This window comes from Drosophila serrata, unplaced genomic scaffold (genome assembly GCF_035046125.1).
Source record: "Drosophila serrata isolate PLE 108 unplaced genomic scaffold, ASM3504612v1 contig_233, whole genome shotgun sequence".
In the NCBI taxonomy this organism is placed as follows: domain Eukaryota; kingdom Metazoa; phylum Arthropoda; class Insecta; order Diptera; family Drosophilidae; genus Drosophila; species Drosophila serrata.
In genome coordinates, this window is record NW_028257131.1 from 704874 (window position 1) to 723484 (window position 18611).

The 18611-nt window shown below is 41.5% G+C and overlaps 6 protein-coding genes across 13 annotated transcripts; 3 read left to right on the forward strand and 3 right to left on the reverse strand.

The window, feature by feature from the left end:
• The first annotated feature begins 580 nt into the window (after nucleotides 1–580).
• Mps1 (dual specificity protein kinase monopolar spindle 1) lies at nucleotides 581–3155 on the forward strand. Its single transcript, XM_020957711.2, has 4 exons — nucleotides 581–914; nucleotides 1182–2273; nucleotides 2329–2887; nucleotides 2951–3155. Exons 1-4 carry the CDS (start codon nucleotides 694–696, stop codon nucleotides 3089–3091), a joined length of 2013 nt encoding a protein of 670 aa, XP_020813370.2. The 5' UTR covers nucleotides 581–693; the 3' UTR covers nucleotides 3092–3155.
• A 499-nt stretch (nucleotides 3156–3654) lies between these two features.
• Nucleotides 3655–13006, reverse strand: alt (SMC superfamily domain-containing protein aluminum tubes). 8 transcript variants are annotated; one of them, XM_020957706.2, is made up of 7 exons: nucleotides 12931–13006; nucleotides 7098–8466; nucleotides 6338–7000; nucleotides 6005–6112; nucleotides 5399–5890; nucleotides 5181–5303; nucleotides 3655–4759 (listed from the first exon to the last, which is right to left on the reverse strand). In XM_020957706.2, the coding sequence occupies exons 2-7, from the start codon at nucleotides 8391–8393 to the stop codon at nucleotides 4751–4753; spliced, it is 2691 nt and encodes an 896-aa protein (XP_020813365.2). In that variant the 5' UTR covers nucleotides 8394–8466; nucleotides 12931–13006; the 3' UTR covers nucleotides 3655–4750. The 8 variants fall into 8 exon arrangements, with proteins under 8 accessions (XP_020813365.2, XP_020813368.2, XP_086686395.1 ...); XM_020957709.2 differs by having other exon boundaries at nucleotides 12881–12971; XM_086830269.1 differs by lacking the exon at nucleotides 12931–13006 and adding an exon at nucleotides 11397–11864.
• On the forward strand, nucleotides 12553–15441 carry LOC110187900 (nurim homolog). Its single transcript, XM_020957398.2, has 2 exons — nucleotides 12553–14778; nucleotides 14846–15441. Exons 1-2 carry the CDS (start codon nucleotides 14452–14454, stop codon nucleotides 15278–15280), a joined length of 762 nt encoding a protein of 253 aa, XP_020813057.2. The 5' UTR covers nucleotides 12553–14451; the 3' UTR covers nucleotides 15281–15441.
• Nucleotides 15423–16717, reverse strand: LOC110187891 (nudC domain-containing protein 3). The gene is made up of 4 exons (XM_020957377.2): nucleotides 16628–16717; nucleotides 16411–16563; nucleotides 15813–16351; nucleotides 15423–15743 (listed from the first exon to the last, which is right to left on the reverse strand). The coding sequence occupies exons 2-4, from the start codon at nucleotides 16509–16511 to the stop codon at nucleotides 15457–15459; spliced, it is 927 nt and encodes a 308-aa protein (XP_020813036.2). The 5' UTR covers nucleotides 16512–16563; nucleotides 16628–16717; the 3' UTR covers nucleotides 15423–15456.
• On the forward strand, nucleotides 16708–17381 carry LOC110187746 (uncharacterized). Its single transcript, XM_020957204.2, has 2 exons — nucleotides 16708–17052; nucleotides 17110–17381. Exons 1-2 carry the CDS (start codon nucleotides 16875–16877, stop codon nucleotides 17241–17243), a joined length of 312 nt encoding a protein of 103 aa, XP_020812863.2. The 5' UTR covers nucleotides 16708–16874; the 3' UTR covers nucleotides 17244–17381.
• LOC110187745 (tRNA-splicing ligase complex subunit RTRAF) lies at nucleotides 17348–18537 on the reverse strand. The gene is made up of 3 exons (XM_020957203.2): nucleotides 18349–18537; nucleotides 17964–18290; nucleotides 17348–17900 (listed from the first exon to the last, which is right to left on the reverse strand). Exons 1-3 carry the CDS (start codon nucleotides 18407–18409, stop codon nucleotides 17545–17547), a joined length of 744 nt encoding a protein of 247 aa, XP_020812862.1. The 5' UTR covers nucleotides 18410–18537; the 3' UTR covers nucleotides 17348–17544.
• Between the last annotated feature and the right edge of the window lie 74 nt (nucleotides 18538–18611).

Below are 18611 nucleotides of genomic sequence, written 5' to 3' on the forward strand. Positions count from 1 at the left end.
TAAACTAATTCTCAAGTTAATTTTTTTAGTTACACTTAATCTAATACATATAAATGTGCCCATTTGTTTAAAATCTAATATAAAATAATTAGTTCAAAAGGAAATGTCGTTATTTTTGAAGTTCTTATAAAATCTTTAACTCACGCCGCCAATTTACTTGCTGTCGCCTCGGAGCTGGGCTGCCAACTTGTTAGAAATTGAGCTATCGATAAACGAAGACCTCTCTTTCTATACTTGACAGCGCTGACTTGCCACCAGAATCTTAAATTCAAATTAGAAAATTTAAATTATTTTGTTTTCCGTCATTACTTATAGTTTATTAGGTGTTTTCATTATTATTATATAAAACTTTACCATTTCCTTTAAAGTTCCAGTTATATTTTGCCTGGCGGAGAATTATTTTAGATGCAGATATGAACAAACGGGATCGAGGGAAACAAAATTATTAATAAATAAATAAATAATTAATAATAAAAAAAGATGCCAAAGGCAATTTATATTAACATTTGTAGGATGGGAATTAACAGAGAATATATTTTTTATTTTTTAAATCCAACCAGTTTATGTTCATTACAACGACAATCGATCGTCGATATTTTCGATAACGTCATCGATGTTTTTCCAGCTCTAGTTTGAACAAGAAAAAAAAACAACAAATAAGATTTTAAACAATTTGCGGGTGGAATATATTTAATGGGAGAGATGACTACTCCTGTGCCGCGACGCACCAAGGATATGATGGCGCTAGCGTCGGATTCAGACTCGGAGAACGATTTCAACACGCCATTCCGCCCGCAGAGATCCCGAATCACCGCGGAGACCAAAAAACCTACGGCGGTGGCGTCGTCATTGCAAATTCCGGCGAGGGGCAAGGAAAACGAGCCGCATCCGCCCTTGCGGCCCATGGAAATGCTGTGAGGATCTATCTCCTTCCCCTTCAATTCAGTTCTTCTGAAGTCTCCCGTATTAATTGTTTTCTGTTTGGGGCATTTGTTTCTTATTAGTAAATCCTTACAATGCCCTTATATGGCTTCATTTTAATTTACGAAGCTGGTTCTCCATTATTTTTAATATACATATTGCTCCAGTGAGAGATATCTCTAAGAATTTTATTATTATTACTATCTTTTTAAGATTGTTTCGATACAGTTGCATCTTAACCTTTTCTATCTCCACAATAGACCCCGTCGAGCCTCCGAGCTGACAATGATGGATTCTGACAGCGAAGAGGAGGAGGACAACAAGAGCAATCACAACCTGAACTGCGCCATTCTAAACGATTCCTTTGTAATGAGTCCCAATCACGAATTGACGGGCAGCAACCACAGCATTCCAACCCGTCGAACGTCCACCACCACTGCTGCCGCTCCTCTTAAGGCATCTGAATCGAATCTATCGTTTCTGGGTCGCTTTAACAAAATGGGCATCAATTGCACAGACCAGGGATCACCTGGTGAGGAGGCGGCGGAGCAGGTGCCAGTTAAAAAGCCACTCTCCACGGTCCAAGCCGTTGCGGAGAGACGTCAACTCGTGGATGCAGCCATCGCGGAGAGACGCCGCCTCGTGGACTCCGAAACACCGCTCCGCAAGGGAATTTCCGCCACATCCTCATCCACGGTGGAGGCAAAGTCCCATGCAAAGCCAGAAACTGATTTTGTAACCCCTCAAGTGCGAACTTACGGATCAATTCAATCGGCAAAGAGTCGAGGTCCTACGGCGGCCAATGAGTTTCGCTCCCAGAAGGTTCTCTTCCAAACGCCTATGACCGTGAGTCGAGCGGCTCCATTCCCCAGCAACAGTATTAGTTTCTCGCTCTGCGATACCATCAGCGAGAGTCCCGACATTCCGGAGCCGCCGCCAAAGCAAGAGTCAGTGAATGGAAAATCCAAAAAGTCTCTCGAGAGTGCGTTCACTGCGTTGGAGAAAGTCGAGCAAGTGCCCCCAAAAGTGGAGATTACCGAAGCCAAGGAAGTGGTGGCGTCAGTACCCTCAGTTACAGCGGATCCGGTAGTACCTTCTACAGGTGGCACCTCCTCTTCAAAAATATCGAATATACTAAATATAAAGAATCACCAGTATACGATCGTTAAGAAACTGGGTTGTGGCGGATCTAGTTCGGTCTATTTAGCACGTCGCTCGGATTCCGGAGATGAGTTTGCGCTAAAGGTAGTGGATCTGCAGGCCGATCCTTTGGTGGTGCAGGGGTATCTCAACGAAACCCAGCTCCTTGCGAAGCTGCAGGGAAATGTGTGCGTTGTGGCCCTTTACGATTAGTAAGTCTACATTATATGATTAGTATCCCAACTAAAAGAACTTATATTTCCGTAGTCAACTTCTGCGCGAAGAGTCCAAGCTTTATATGGTGATGGAGAAGGGCGATTGTGATCTCAACAAGATCCTGCAGAGCTACACCACCAACCTGCCGTTGTATAGCCTGACAAACATTCTCTATCAGATGCTGCAGGCTGTTAACTACATTCACCAGCATGGCGTTATTCACTCCGACTTAAAGCCAGCCAACTTTCTGATGGCCAACGGACGTCTGAAGTTGATCGATTTTGGGATCGCCAGCAACATCTCGGTGGATTCGACGAGCATTATCAAATTTTCACAGGCGGGCACTTTTAACTACATTAGTCCCGAGGCCCTAACGGACACCTCCACGGGTAACAGTCCGTTGCGGGGTGGTGGCAATCAACCCAAGATCAAAATCTCAACCAAGTCGGATGTATGGTCGCTGGGCTGTATTCTGTATTTGCTGTTGTACCAGAAGACTCCGTTCGGTCACATTCGGAACATCTACGCCAAGATGAATGCAATTGCTAGTCCGGCGACCAGCATCGAGTATCCTGCCATTCCTCCCTACTATCCTGTCATGCTGGTTCAGGTTAGTTGTTGCATTTATATATTATATAGATTTTTGTTTATCAAACGAAATATTAACTTTTAGATGACCAAGAACTGCCTGCAGCTGAATCCTAAGAAGCGCCCGTCATGCACTGAACTGCTACAGTATCCCTTCCACATGATCATTCCTTTGCACAACCTTCAAGTCCCCTCCAGCAGGGGAGCCCCCAGCCACAATAATTAGCATGTAAGCTGAATTTGTGTTACTTTTGAGAGAGAGAAAAAATTAAAGAATGAGGGCACCAATAGATTTAAAATATTTATTGACTCACGCAATTGATTCCCAGGAACTGCCAGAAATATCTCACAAAAAGTTGTTGCTTACACGTATCGATCCTTGAATTCTTACAAAAATAATACAACTGACCTCGACAAAGTAAAAAAGACATCATTCGTCAGTTTATAGTTACCTTGGCAAGTTAGCAATGATTTGGTATTTCTAGATTTAAATGGTTTTAATATATTCTGTTGGAAAGATTTTCCATTATTCAATTGCAGTTCTCCGCCTTGAAATTAGTTTTCTCTCTTGTTATATGAATCAAAACCTGGCCGATTACTTGAGGTTTCGCTTATCACGTACAAGCTAAAAACATGAATTAACTATATATAGCTGTTTGTACACTTCTGCTTCCACATAATCCAGTCGGTTGTTTAACCCGTAAATACCCAGCAGAGATCGCATAACATTCCCGTGTAAGCTCAACTATTGGATGAAATATCAGAATAAGAACAATAAGCAATCAAATGTCTTTTTCATATGTGTGTGTATGTATTTAATTCTCATTTATCGTAAATTATACATCATAATTCTTTATAATGCGCTATAGCTCATTCATTTGTTGTATTGGTTGTGACCGCCGATGCGCATTGCTCGGCTTACTCTATGTCGCATGCAACAGGTTCTCGACAACTAATCGCTAATTAGCATTAGCATTCGTGAGTTTAATTTGCGTTTACTTAAACATTAGCTTCTCATTTAGTTTTTATATAAAAATAGGTATTTATTTTTTTGTTTATATATGTTTGCTTAATTAAATGTTGCTGCTGCTGTTAGCTCGTGCACTTTCTGGGGTTTCAATACTTTGCGCTGCTCCTTCACAGGGGGAAAATATATAGAACAGAGTACAAATAGGAAAACAGACATGGAAAACATACAAAAATTCGTCAAATACAAGTACATATACACAAACATACATACTAGTTTATATTCTTTGTTTTTATGGATTTTAAGTAGCTGTGGGTTTTAAATTCATTTGCTTAACATAGGATACATACATATACAATTGATAATAGCGCGCGCTTCTCTAAATGCAAGTATAACACAAATAATAATCGCATGCAAAGTGTGTGGGACAAATAATCATAATAATAAGATACTAGCAGCAGCAATGGATTTCTTGTTACTGTTTTTCTGGTAGGTTTTTGTTGGGAGGGCTTGGGCTTAGGTGGAAACTGCCTGCTTCTGCGTTCAGAGTCTGGCATTTCCTTCGCTTCTCTTCCTTCTCCTATTCCTCTTCTCTCCTTTTAACATTGCACAAGTTTCGACTGACATTCCATTCATTATCTTGCCTTAGTTGTGTATACATATATAATTTCTTAAGCATTCCTTAGTTCCTCGTTCATCCTAATGGGTTGTTGGCCTTCGCTAATATTAAAAATGTTAAATGTTGCTGTTGCTGGGGGCATGCTCTAAATTTACTCCACTTTCCTCCTTGCCTTCAACTTTAAACTTAATAGATTGTTAGAATTGTTGTTGCTGTTGTTATGGAAGTTTGGACAAACTCTTGCTTGTCAGTTTATCGTCGTTGTTTTGGGCTCCTTCTTCCTGTCCATGTCCACGACATTAAATGTCCTGCAAGAGTAAAACGGACTTGGTGAGATTAATTGGTATTTTAAGAGTAATCCTAGTTTCCCTACTTTTAGTTGTTAATATTTTTAAATTCAATGCGATATTTATCTAGATTGCAAATTTCCATAAATCAAATCAAAAAAATAATTTAAATGTATTTAAAACCATAAATATAGATTTTCTTGATTTCATAGTAATTATTTTGCGGATTCAGTCTCTAAACCGTTTCTAACAATAATGTAATACAAAAAATGTATAATTTATACAAAAAATAAAGCGAAACAAATTCGTAAATAACACATTTAAATAATTTTTTTGATTTGATTTATGGAAATTTGCAATCTAGATAAATATCGCATTAAATTTAAAAATATTAACAACTAAAAGTAGGGAAACAATAATGTAATAATTAAATTAGTCTGACCTGCTCTCCGTTTGAGGCATGTTGCTGCAGCTTAACAATAATCTGCTCCTTCTGGTCAACAATGCCACGCCAATGTTCGTCCTGTTCGCGGGCGCGCTCTTCCAGGTCCATCAGCGTGTTGGTCTAAAATATTAAAAAAGAAAGTTAATAAGGTTCCGTTTAATGACATTATACAGTAAAAGTTAAGTTTTGATTTAGAGTCTTTAAATTCAGCTTACCGTCTTTGTGACCAGCTGGGTGAGCTTGTCGTTACATTCGCGCAGCTGCAGGTTCTGTTTGTGCAGTTCCTGCTGCTCGGCGACGGCGGCGGCGGAGGAGGATTGGCTATTCGAACTACTATTATTGCTACTAATATTGTTGTGGGTGCTGCTATTGTGGTTGCTACTGCTACTGCTGCTGCTGTTTGATTGTGTTGACTTATGACTACTGCTGTTGCTGGGCTGCTTCTCTGGCTTCTCCAGCTCGAGCTTCTGCCGCAGCTTCTCCTGTTGTTGCTTGACGTGGGTGGTTAGAACCTGTTCCAACCACTGGTCGAAGGATGCCTGCAGGGCGGTCCCTGCTTGCGCTTTCACCGCCTCGGGATATAGACGCTGGTAGAGTCCCCGAATACGCTCCTGCTCGCTCTTCGCCGAGCTGGCGCTTCCTCCTCCATTGGCGGCCACTGTCTTTTGTTGCTGCAGCTGCTGCTGTTGCAACTCTTTGTGTTGTTGCTGCAATTCAAAAGAGTGGAAAGATTTAAACATTTTCCAACTTAATTCCAATAAAAAAAAGGGTTCAATAACAGGTTAAGAAAGGAGCAGCTGACAGAGATCACATGCACTTACGCCCACGGATTGCGCTGTATTTGGTTTCGTCTTGGCCATTGCCTTAGCTGTTGATGCTTCGGCATTTTGCAACGCTTCGATCAACTTCCAATTTTTCATACGCACGTCCTGGACGGAACACAAATACGTTGCAATTAGTAAAAGAAAGCAGAGGATATGATGCTGATGCAAATCAGTCAGGGCGCAGAGTGGTGGACAATATAACAACGCAAAGTTAAAGGGATGAGATTTCGATTAAAATTGAACACGCACATATTAGTTAGAATAGTTTTCGTTTTTTTTTTTCAATTCTTATAAATAAGTAAAAAAAAATAAGGACCCATTGTAACTCACGTTATTCTTCTCCCGCTGCTCTTGAAGCTCCTTCTGCAGTTGCTTCTCCTTGGCCTGCAGCTGCTCCGCCCGCTGCTGTGCCTCCTGAAGCTGGGATTGCAGAGCATTTGCCTGTTTCTGTTGCTGAGCCTGGGCATCTGTCAAAGTGCCAACCTGTAGGCGCAGTGCACTTAACTCCTGTTGCTTTTGGGCCAAGGCTTCGGACTGAACTTGGGCCTTTTCCGACTGGGCGGCCGACGCCTGAACGGCGGTGCTGGCAGCTTGAGTCAGCTGTTGTGTCAGAGTTTGATTACTGGCCTCCAAGGCGGAAGTTTTCTGGCGCAGCTCCTGCAGTTCGGATGAGTGAACGCGCTGCAGCTCAGACTGCGCCTGTGTGACAGTACGCAGTTCCTGTTTCAGGTCTGCATTTTCTGCCTCGAGCTGCTTGCGCTGCTCTAGCTCAAAAATGCTGTTATTCTGGCGCGCTTCCAGCTCGTCGCGCTGCTGCTCCAAGGCTGCCAGCTGCTGAGCCTGCTGCTGGATAACCTCGTTCTTCTGCTGCGTCTCAGCGCTAACAAACGCGGTCATGTCAGCCAGGCACTTCTCCTTGTGAGCCAAGTCCTGTTGCAGGCGCTGCAACTGCAGCAAGTCCTGCGAGTTGGCCTGACTCTCCCTCAAAAGATTCTGTAGCAGAAAAAAAGAAGGTTAAATGGTGTTTTTTTTTAAATGAAAACATAAATCAAGAATTCTAAATAAACATCTCTTCGGATATCTCTCTTACCTGGAGCTGTTGTCGTTCGAGTGTTAGCTTATCATTTAGACTGGACAGCTCCTGATCCTTGCTCTGGAGTTTCTCATTGTAGGCCTGAATGCGGGCATGCATTTGAGCGCGCTCAGTATTGACCTCCTGACGCAACTCGCGCAACTTAGCCTGGATGCCAATGGAAGCCTCCTGCTCCTCGGCCAGCAGCTTCTCCTTTTCCTCCAGCTGACGCTTGAGCTTCTGGCAAATGTCATCCGACCACTCGGCATGGGAAGCGGGCATATCCTGCTGCTTGTTCAGGAGGTAATCGATGAGAATCTGAATCTCCGAGCGATTGAGCTCGGCTCGGGAGAAGACATTCATTAAAGCGTTGACGCCAATGGTCTGGTTTTGGTGCTCAGCCAGTTTGTCCAAGGCCACAGCCAAATCCTTGGCAGTGAGGGCCGTTTCCTTCTGCTTCTGCTTGTTGTTGTTGTGCTGCTGCTGCTGTTTGGTCTTGTTGTTGGCCTGGTTGTGCTGAGTCTTGGGGGAACCATTCTGCTGCTTAAGGATCTGCTTGGTCACAATGGCAGGCTCTGGATCGGCAGCTAATGTTGGTTTTTCCTTTTTAGCCACCTTTTCACCGTTCTTCTTTTGAGCCTGTTGCTTGTTGTTGTTGTCCTCCTTGCGCTCCTTTTGCTCCTGCTTTTTCAGTTCCACCACATCCTTGGGTGCCTTAGCTTCGAAGTTGTTGAGAGTGGGCGTCGTCTCATCGGCGTTGCTTGGTACCGCCTTGACTGCCTGGACTTCGTTCTTGTTCACCAGGATGCCGCCAGCCGCCTTGCTGTGGTTGCCGCCGTTGCGCTTATCCTTTTTGCCTTTTTTGCCAGCCGCAGTTGTATTTGGTTGATTCTCCTTTTCGGCCACGCTGCTAGGGCGACGCTGCTGCTGTTCATTGAGGATCTCTGGATCGGGCTCAAACTCAACGTGTTGCTTGGACAGACCGGGCTGCTCATCATCAGCCACCGATCCCTGCCCCTCCTCCGACTGACCGTCGGAATAATCCTCAGGTTCGTCCACCTCCGGCTGTTCGGTATTCACATCCCGTTGCTGTTCCCGCTGCCGTTGCTTCTTTTCGCGCTTCAGCTCCTTCTTCTTTGGCTTTTTGGACGCCGCTCCTCCGCTGGCCGCCTTGTAGAGATTGGCGCTCAAGGCGCGCTTCTCGGCCACCACCTCCTCGAAAGTCTTGCGTCGGAAGATCTTGTTGATGAACAGGAAGGAGAGCAGCGAAGCGCTGAACACACAACCGATGACGATCAGTATGTGGAAGTCCATATTTGCATATCTTGTCGATTCAGTCGTGGGTTCTTCTTCAGGGATCTCCTTTTTGCGAAATGGAACTGCGAAACTGCGGAACAAATTTTGAATGTTTAGTAATTTGGTATATAAAAAAATGTAATTTATGAGTACGTGTCATTGGGCCAAGTATCGCAACGTTAATCTAATTTGAACATCATTGTATTTTAAAAAGAAAATTATTTAAATGGAATTTCACATTACAGAGCTAATCTTTGAGATCTAATTATTTATAAAAAGACAAAAAAGGGAAAACCCCATGTTACTATCTCGTTCCCATTATAAAATATAATCGGATGTGGGGAAATATTCTTAATAAGCTTTCATTTCCTTTGGCATTATCAGCTCCATTATAGTTACTACAAAAACTGATGACGTGGGAACTTGAAAGTGAAAAAAAAATAACCATACAAATTGTTAAAAAAAATCTGCATTATATTTCAGATTAACGACAATTCTTCTATAGTATATACTTATATCGTATATGAACTGTTTGAGTTGTACGTGCTTATCAGTACTTCACCGGCCGGCACACACACACACACACACATTCTTTTTGGAGAATGACTAAATTGTGTACTTGCAGTTGTATCTGTGTTTGCTTGACGTGTTATTAATAAAAATGTTCGCGGTGATGGTGATAATTGTATATACATATGTACTTTGAGATACACAATTGCACTATCGGTTTAACGCGGCACTCAATATTCCTGGAACCCTGATTATTCACCGGACGAGCATCCGCTTTCTCAATACACCGATGAATTTCAAATTAAGACTAAAAGGTCACTTGGATGAATTTAATGGCTGGGAGGAGGAAGGGCGATAAGAAATCAATTCCAGGCGCAAATTTATTCATACAAAGTCTCAAAGAATAAAATTAGCTCATGGAGCACAGCTGCTGAGCAGCCTTGAACGAAAGTTACTTGGGAGACAGTTGGCATCCGGAGGTGTTGACGCAGATTGAAAGCAAAAATAACAAAGCCAAGATTCTGACGCACACGTTTGCAAATTCTCCAAATTGCTCACCGGAATTAATTCTGGACTGCCGCTAATCTTCTCCGGACAACTAACTTCGCGAGTAGTCTCTTTCGCTGGACAAGTTGCGAATGACACAGAAGAATGGGAGGAAAGATTCGCAGCCGAGCTTAGCTCGATACTTGAGATTTCTCTCCGGGCTCAGCTCTCCCACTCTCTGCACCGAAAACATTTTCGTTATTCGATTTGTTAATTGTATATTAGCTATAATCAACTAAAGCAAATAAATATTGACTCTAAAGTTGCGTAAACATATGAATCAGATTAAAATTTAAGGCTGCTTATGGCAGACTTTTGTGACAAAAGTAGCTAAGCAATATTTAGATTGAATCCCGAATTAATAGGAACTTTAAAAATTACTTCAAACTGGTTTCTGTTTCCTATAGCTTCTTATCGCTCATATAACATTAACGTTCATTTTAGAAATTGTATATACATTTAAAATCTAATATGTTTCTGTTTGCTTTCTTTCCATTATATTTTGAATTATTTGTATTTTTCTGTCAGTGCTTTCGCTCTTTTGACGCCTTTGCTCTCTTCTCTCCCACGACAGACAGTTAGAACTTGAAATTTCACTGGCTCCGCGGAGAGCCCAATGGAAGAATTCACAAATTGCAAAAATTTCAATTCAAGGTTGTTGCTCTCTGGAACTTCTGGCGATAACTGGCTTGTCGGGTATGTTTTCTTCGGTTTCTTTTTATTCTTTCTTCTGCTTTTATGTTTCTGGCCACAAGATTCCGATGTTCTTCGCTCTTTTTTTTAACCACATTCAATATTTGTCTATGATGGACACTGAAAATAGACCATGTGTGATATTCTGAAGATAAGTAATTGCTCAAAGATCAAAACTCTAAAGACGAGAATTCTTTTTAACTACAGTTTTGCGTACGTGTATAATGATGGCAAGTCCCAATAGAGATTTATAGCTTTGCCTTCTTAATTACAAAAAAATACAAAGTTACAAAGGTACTCAATCACATAAGAGAATAAGTACTTTTTACTTTTCTTCAGATAATCTCCCCTTTGTTGGCAAGTGTAAACCTGATAAGTTGACTGCTACTTCTTGAGGAATTTATGTATTTACAACTCCAGACTGACATGTTTACCTACAAATTCTGTTGTTTGCTTATTTGCTTACGACGCACAGTTATCGTTTCTTTTCTTCAGATATCAAATATTGTCGTATTTGCACTCTATAAAGTTCAATTAACATTTAATGTTCATTGTGGAAATGGGTTTCCTTTTCATCAAACAAATCGATTGCGGATAGTGAATAGATTTGTTTAAAGGAAAGTAATTTAAAGTCCGGACAGCGGATTCCGGGCGTAAAGCCGCAAAGAAAATAAGGAGAAACAAAAAAGTAAACTAAAGAGAGACAGGCCAAGCAGCCGCACTTGGGAAAAGAGAACACACAATAAAAACGCCGGTAAAGGTCATCAACCGGAAGAGCAACGCTGCGAAAAGTGCCCATGTGTGAGTGACTCGCGACAGCGAGCGTTTGCTTGTGTGAATAAGTGTGTGAAAGTCGAAATCTTGCCAATTATCATTATGGCCATCTATAAATAATTATGTATTATGGTTGGGCGGCATGCAAAGTACGCTGGCTGGTTGTTCGGCCTCGTTACAACAAACTGGCATCCAACTGCACAGTTGGCCTAATTTTCCCGTTTTTTTTTTCTGCCTTGTCCTCTCTCCCTGAGCGCCGTTGTTTCCGTCTCAGTCGCCCCAGTGTTCAATTAGCCGACAGCGGAACACTCACACACACTTGCACAGTGCCGCATGGAATTTCTCTCGGTTGGTGGAACCGGTCAGAGATGAGAAATTGGCTTTCCTTAATACTTTATATTGTTTCAACCCAGTTAGTGAAATCTCTAAAATCATCGGTTCTTCAATGGGTTCAAATAAACGTTGGTTGCGATCCTTTACAAAAAACTAATTTTATACCATCAAGATAGCCCTTTGTGATTAATCCTCGCCATATAATAATTTATTATATGACCCTAATAGGATATTCATTTTAAGAATATCAAATCTAAAAACCAAACCAGTATATCACTGACGGCGATAATGTATCTATTAGATTCATTTAATCCGTTTTTTTATGTTACATATGTAAGGCAAGGTTTATTTCATGCTTGCGACTTTTTATGGTCCATTTTTGAAGCGACAGCACTGTTAACGGTGCAAGTGCTTTTGCCGCTCTCTTTCTTGCTTGCAGCGAGAGCGTACTAGCACTCATTCATTATTTTTCTTTTATTTATTCATAAATGCATTTTCTTTGCCTCCGCTATTTTCAGCGAACATGCGGCGGCTCAAGTGTTTTAATTTTAGAAAGCTCTACTCCCTATTTCTGTGTAATATTTATGCAACATGCTATGCTGTCTTTTTTTTCTGGGCGAAAGAGAGCGTGCCATGGGATTTGTGCCCGTTTATTTTTTTCTGGTCTTGTTAATTTGGCGTGGGAGCGTCAAGTTCGTTCCCGATTTGTGGTCCAGAAATGGAAGGTTGCTCTAAAAAATCAAAAGAGTGTGACTCATAAACCAGAATTGAAAACTATTGATTCTTAATGAATATTGATTGCTGACGTAGACGACATTTGTTGCCTATCAATTGGTTTTCCCAAGAATTTGACTTTATGATTTATCGCACTGCAAGCCGCTCTCTTTCACTCTCTCCCCCGCCTCTCTTTTTCTCGACCTCTTTCTCTCTCCTTTGATAAGCCCGCATATGTAAGCCTATGTGTGTGTGGTGAGGTCAGCGCAGACTGCCAACAATGTGTAAAATGTCAGAAGAGCACAGCGAATAGAGGCCAAGCACATCAATTATGCTTAGTTCTTCTTTGATAAAATCGCAATATAGTGACGGTGCGCGGTCGGTGCAGGGGCATGGTACCAGGCCAGACGGCGGCGTCCGAAATTTTTGGCAAATCAAATAAATCTGCCAGGCCTTTGTGTCAGCTGTCCCTTTTGCTCATAATTAAGAGTAGAGCAGTGAAAGTATGTCGGTGTTGGTAGATGCTTCTTCCTCTTCTTCGCCGCTAATTGGAATAATTGCACACTGATAAATCGTGGATTTCCTTTTCGATTCCGACAAGACAAAAGGGCGTCGCTGCCGCTTAAAAAACAACAAAATCCACTGCAGATGCACACTCGGCCACACCGCTCGCCCCTTCTCCCTTTTCTCGAACCGTTTTTCCTGCGATTTTATGTATCACTTGCAACGTCAACAATTTTCATAACATATCACACTTAAATGCAGTCTTTCTTTTTCTCTTTTTTTTCTGTTGGAAACGCATCCGCCATTTGCAAGCTATGTGTGCCTGTGTATATGAGTGTGAGCCAGTGAGAGTGAGTGAGTTGCTTTCTCGCGTCGCCAAATTTTTCAGCGCTTTTCCGGCGTCATTTGTGGCCAATTCGACTTTTTCTTACTTTCAACTTATAGTTTAAACTTTGCTTAAGCCGATGGGCTACGGACTTACACTTTTTCGCTTGCGTTTAGTGGGAAACTTGAAACATTTACAAACAGTGTGACCAGATGTCGAACCCAGGCAAATACTCAGTGGTCTTTGAAAACACCCTAAATATGAACAAACGATGAGGACGATAAAAACTGCTTAAATTCATAAAAAATAAAGATTTAAATTTATTTTATTGTTTTGCCCAGTATAGGCATACATAAATCTATGCTAAATGAGTTGTTTAAAAAAGAATCCAACATGTATTTACACATCGGCGTAATCACCTGAAGGATCAAATGAAATAAATAGTTTTAAAAGTTTCCTTCGAAGAATAGCAGCATTTTCCTTTTTTAGCTCAGTCAATTCAGAATACATGTAATTACACAGTTGCAAATTGGGATCACCCTTGGAATCATTTAAACGTTTGCTCGGCGGTGATAGAACTGTGGCAAGTTCAGGCTCGTCTTCAGATTCTAACCGAGTTCGTCGTTTTTTGGGTGATTTTCTGGCCGATGATGGGACGTCGCCGAGTTCAAGCTCGTCTTCAGGTTCTAAAATAGTTCTGGCTTCAAGAGTCTCAGATTTACTATCATTCTCCAGAAACTTAAGAGCCGCAAAATGTCTCCAGACTGAAGCGTTTCCCTCCCCTTTTCCCTTTAGTTTTCCAAGAGTTATCCTGTACTGGATTCTTAAATTATTCCATTTGGTTCGCAGGTCCGATTCATGGTGTCGGCCTCCAAATTGTTTATATATCAGACTCCACGCTGTGTTCCTTGTTTTCTTTTCAGCATATTCCTTGTGATTCGTATTCCAGATGACAGGCATTTTCTTAACATAGTTTATTAATTTTATGGTGTCCTCCTCGGAGAAATTGCCACTTATTTTGGGTCTTGTTTTTCGTGGATATTTCGGTGGGCTTCCGGATTCCGATGACATCTAAAAATTAAAGAATATTAGGTTTAAATAATACCTTTATGGTAAATTTAACATACTTTATCGAAGGACACAAGTTCAGGAAGGTATTTTGTTTCTATAATATTCTGCCCAACTTGGTGGAAACCAATTACAACAATGGGAAACAATGAAAGCTCTAGGAAAACTAGCAAATTTAGCTCTGTAGTGAAGATGTTAGGTGTCTGCTTGTCGAGATAACCAGACCAAAGGTTTGTAGTTTAGTGTTTTAACCCGGGGCTCAGTTATTTTGCGCAAAATATTTAGATGTAGTTTTAGCACGCTTGGTTTAATGTGACCAAATGGTAAAACTAGAAGTATACTAATAATACTCAGATCTATATGCTGAATGTTCCACTAATTAATATACAATATTCACCAGCTTAATAGTCCATTTCTTATATAATTTATATAACTGGAAAAAAGTAAACAATAGTCTATATAACAACCCATAAAAGATAATTTAAAATTAATAATTTTATTATTTTGCAAGTATTAACCCATGGTCACACTATTAATTTTTCTCAAACAAACGCTTGGGATTTGTTATTCTTATTCATTTAAAGTTTTCGCGTATTTTAATTGAACGATATGGCCTCGATTGCCAAGTTGCTGGTGCTTCTCGCCTCAATGGCAACATTTGGATACGCTCTCTACGTGGTTGGTCGGCTTATGCTCTTCCTCTCGACACCTCGCTCGGTTTCGAAGGCGCACACCTGGATTTTCAATTTACTGGACAACAAATCCCGCCTGGAAACCGCCTATGGTCCCGTGGTGTTTGACACCCTTTACCTGATAGGATTCATCTTTCAACACAGCTTCCTTAAGTCAGCTTTTGTCAAGAAGCTATTGGCCAAATGTGGTTTGGGTGGTGCAGAGCGAACTATTTATAGTCTGACGTCATCGATTTGTTTACATGTTTGTACACCTAAGCATTATGCAAATGTATTAAAAATAAACCTAAATATATCTTTTCTCACTCCAGTACCTGATTGCCAATTGGCTGCCCGCCCAGTCTATCGTCCTATGGCAAATTGATGTGGAGGACAGCGCTCCTCTTTGGTGGACTTTTGCTATCACTCATGGTTTATGTTGGGTTGTGATCTTTGGAGGCACTTTAGTAATGGATTTACCGGAGCTACTGGGCATCAAGCAGGCATACTACGACCTAAAGGCTTACAGCGAACCTATTAACTTCAAATCCACTGAGTTGCGCAATTTGTATGCACACGTGAGGCATCCTTCCTTTGTGGGCTTATCCGTCATTCTCCTTGCCACCAATGTGATGAGTGTTGACCGACTTCTGTTGGCACTTCTCTTGACCACTTATATGTACGTGGCCTGGTCGACGGATCACAAGGATGTGGCCTACCAGAAATTGCAACTGCAGCGCAAAAAGCTGGAGCTAAAGGCACAGTAATACGCATACCTTTTCATTTAGCACTAGAAGTAAGTTTGACTCTCGTTTGTACTAATAATGTTTTTTATAGAACATATCAATTATAAGTTGTCGAAATATATCAGAACTTCGCAAAAAATGCGAAGAATATTTATAGAATAAATTTAATTTTAAAAATCAAAGGTCTTTATTAAAAACTAACTCATTCGAACAATTGAAGGATCAAAGGGCTGTCCCTTAAAAGGAGATCCCTCGGCGTCCCATGCGGTTCTGAGCCGGTCTAGGGTTTTAGCTTGCTCGGGATTCGAAGTCTGGATCTCATTCTGTTGCTTATCCGCTGACAACTGCTGAACTCGAAGTTTTTCTATGGTGGCTTGCGTCTCCTCTGGCAACTCGTCTATGTATCGCTCGCAGTCAATTTTTTTGTGATCTATTTCCGGATCACCTTCAAAAAGACGCTCCCACCATAGCTCTTTGGATTTATCTGTAAACATTAATTATTAATTTTTATATATATTAATATATGCTTTTTGATAGTATTTTAGATAGCTACCACAACTTATGAGCAGTCGATTCTGGTCTATGGTCCACACTGCCTCATTATGTTTAATCCGCTGACTGAGGTTTCCTTCTAGGATTACTTTTTCTGGATTCAGTTTACTGTTGACCTTAATGTACTGCGATTTGATGATTATGGATAGCTTCTTAGCTGTTTGTAGACCTTCGGGCAGCTTTACTTGAAGCTCCACATCCTTCAGCGTTTGTGACCAGCAGTGTGTTTCGAAAAGGGCTCCGTTCTTGTAGTCGCTGGTTGAGAATGTAGCTTCATCTTTGTGATTTAGTTGTGGTGTATTCATAGGTGGACTTAAATCGATCTCTTGAGGTGTGGCTTCACTCTCCAAGATTACTTCTTCAACGGCAGGCGGAGCAAGCTCACCATCATCCCCACAGCCTCCATCCTCAGCGGCCATGGTTTGCAGCCAGCAATCCGGATCATACCGCTGCATGGCGCCATAAAGAATTTGATCCCTCACACCCTTGGGGAAGCCTATCTTGTCCGATTCATCTCTTTTTGTGTGATAAAAATCGGTGCTAGAATATAAACAGAATTATTAAGTTTGGAGGTACAGACTACCGGCACAACCATCTACTTGCGTCGAAGGAAGCCAAAAATAGAGTCCAGAAATCCCGTTATGGTCTTCCGATCCTGCAGTATCTCCATGAGCATGGCATCATTTCGTTGAAACTCCATTTTAAGACAGACAATAAAATAAACAACTTTTACACTGGTTTAGGGAAATCATCTGTTTAAATCAAAAGACGTGCTGCCAACTTGTTAATAATATTACATGATATTTATAAAATTACGATGTAAAACGAAAAGAACGTGTAGTAACGCGTTTAACAAAGTAGTAATAATAAATAGGAAAAAAAACCAGATATTAATTTAAGCTTTTTATTTTACATGCAGACTTAAGCTCCGGCATTTAGATAAGCCTATCGATAAGCGTCGTGTCACGCACGGAATATCAATACTAATATTTTGGAGTTGGCTTTTCATGATCCATTCCAGAACCTGTAAATATCTCGTTTCTGCCTGAAAAATACCTTCGAAATGATCGGAAGGCTAGCTTTCTGGCGCAGAGATGGTGCTCCCTCAACCACCGAAGACTGTCTGTCATGTCGTTTAGTGAGTGGAAGTGGTTTTCTCGGCATCGGCGCATTTCTGCTGGCGCAATCGAAGAAGCGTCCACAACCGCTGGAGAATTACACGATGAAAGGCTTGGCGGCAGGTAAAGTATGGATCTTAAATTACCACATATTTGGACTTTAATAGCTTTTCGTCCCAGCCGCTGGAATCTTGGGCGTGGCGCTGCTGGCAGACGCGAGTTTTCTGAAACCAACCGTCGTTGAAAACCCCAAGGAGGAGCAAATTAAGGCAGTAAAAGCAGCCAAGGATCACGAGTTCTTTTCAAGACGTTAGGGGACGAAATTTTCTATTTTAAATTTAAATTAAATCAAATGTTTCTTATATCCGTCCTATAACAATTTAGTTGCTTTCAAGCTTATGTTCGGTAAGATATGAGATTTTTGACAATATAAACCTTTATTTCGATCTACATTCCTTTAATTTACAATAATTACATGTTCGCAATAGGCCTTTGAATGTTCCTTGGCTTTTCTAGATTTCACGTAAATAAGAGTGAATTTCTAAATCTAAATTTAAAGAAATATTTAAATAGGCCTACATAATATTGCTGCTTGGTTCTCGTGAATCTCCTCAACTAGCGCCCCACCTTGCCCAGCTTGGAGTCAGTCTTTGGATTGGCCGTGAGGTTCTGCACTGCCACAATCGTCTCGTTGATGTGCGTCTGCAACTGACGCAGGCTCTGGATCTGGAGTAGGCGCAGAATGCGCATGGGCAGGTCCAAGGCAGGATCGTTGGCCGAGATGATGTCGTTGCCCTTGTCGAAGGGGAATGGGGTGCCCACAATGGGCTGTCGGCCTTTCATGGCGGGCGACAGGCGCTCGTGGACCACTCGCGCCACCGCCTCCAGCTGCAGCAAATGGTTTGGATGGTGTGGCACATTCAGTTTGCTGGCCAGCTGGCGAACGCCATCGATAAACGCTTTGTCTTGAACTGTTATTAGGAGGTACGGGGATTATTACTCTCGACTATAATTTGAAAAACAAAAATCTTTACCATTAATCTTTCCGTCAAAAATGGACTGAACCTTCACTGGGGCCAGTTTGCCATTGGTTTTTGGAGGGCCCGTTTTGCTATTGATGGACGCAAACTGCTCTGGTCCGTCCAGGAATTCCAGACGAACGGCATGGCTTAAAATCCAGGCCAGTTGTTCCTGCTGGCTCTCCAGCGGCGGCATTTGGAGGTCCGCGCAATACTTTACATAGCCTTCCTCCCATACCTTCAGGTTGTCTATATGACGAAGCATCTCACGATCCTCAATTGTGTAAAGACGGATTTTTTGATCCTCTATCCAGAGGATTGTGCTGGCGAACTCCTTGCGATCTGGGGGAGGAGAGTGAGCTCATCAATTGGCATTTTCACACTTAACGTATGTACTTACTGCTCAGGGCCACATCGCTGGGAGTGGGATGACCCAAAGCCTCCAGCTTCATCTTAATCATGGTAAGGTTTTAAGAGAGTTGAAAAAAAGCTTTTAATTGACAAAACTGAGGCTGGCTTCTTTTTTTTTTATTTTGTTAGAGCGATGGGACTTACAATCGATTGAATAAAATCGATTTCTCCGGGTCCTGAGAAAAACAACCTGCCAACTTGCTAAGATTGTTTTTAAAATTTACTTGTGTAAATATAAATTTAAAAAAATAT

Excerpts from the sequence above, each read along its gene's own strand:
- LOC110187746 (XM_020957204.2), top strand. The coding sequence starts at position 16,875 with ATGATCGGAAGGCTAGCTTTCTGGCGCAGAGATGGTGCTCCCTCAACC. Across the intron at positions 17,053-17,109 it reads GATGAAAGGCTTGGCGGCAG|CCGCTGGAATCTTGGGCGTG; the intron begins GTAAAGTATGGA and ends TTTTCGTCCCAG.
- LOC110187745 (XM_020957203.2), bottom strand. The coding sequence starts at position 18,409 with ATGATTAAGATGAAGCTGGAGGCTTTGGGTCATCCCACTCCCAGCGAT. Across the intron at positions 18,291-18,348 it reads CAGCGATGTGGCCCTGAGCA|ATCGCAAGGAGTTCGCCAGC; the intron begins GTAAGTACATAC and ends CTCCTCCCCCAG. Across the intron at positions 17,901-17,963 it reads TTTTGACGGAAAGATTAATG|TTCAAGACAAAGCGTTTATC; the intron begins GTAAAGATTTTT and ends TCCTAATAACAG.
- alt (XM_020957706.2), bottom strand. The coding sequence starts at position 8,393 with ATGGACTTCCACATACTGATCGTCATCGGTTGTGTGTTCAGCGCTTCG. Across the intron at positions 7,001-7,097 it reads TCGAACGACAACAGCTCCAG|AATCTTTTGAGGGAGAGTCA; the intron begins GTAAGAGAGATA and ends TTTCTGCTACAG. Across the intron at positions 5,304-5,398 it reads CCCAGCTGGTCACAAAGACG|ACCAACACGCTGATGGACCT; the intron begins GTAAGCTGAATT and ends TTAATATTTTAG.
- Mps1 (XM_020957711.2), top strand. The coding sequence starts at position 694 with ATGGGAGAGATGACTACTCCTGTGCCGCGACGCACCAAGGATATGATG. Across the intron at positions 915-1,181 it reads TTGCGGCCCATGGAAATGCT|ACCCCGTCGAGCCTCCGAGC; the intron begins GTGAGGATCTAT and ends TCTCCACAATAG. Across the intron at positions 2,274-2,328 it reads GTTGTGGCCCTTTACGATTA|TCAACTTCTGCGCGAAGAGT; the intron begins GTAAGTCTACAT and ends ATATTTCCGTAG.
- LOC110187891 (XM_020957377.2), bottom strand. The coding sequence starts at position 16,511 with ATGGAGTTTCAACGAAATGATGCCATGCTCATGGAGATACTGCAGGAT. Across the intron at positions 16,352-16,410 it reads TTTGGCTTCCTTCGACGCAA|CACCGATTTTTATCACACAA; the intron begins GTAGATGGTTGT and ends TTTATATTCTAG. Across the intron at positions 15,744-15,812 it reads TCGACTGCTCATAAGTTGTG|ATAAATCCAAAGAGCTATGG; the intron begins GTAGCTATCTAA and ends TAATGTTTACAG.
- LOC110187900 (XM_020957398.2), top strand. The coding sequence starts at position 14,452 with ATGGCCTCGATTGCCAAGTTGCTGGTGCTTCTCGCCTCAATGGCAACA. Across the intron at positions 14,779-14,845 it reads CGTCATCGATTTGTTTACAT|TACCTGATTGCCAATTGGCT; the intron begins GTTTGTACACCT and ends TTCTCACTCCAG.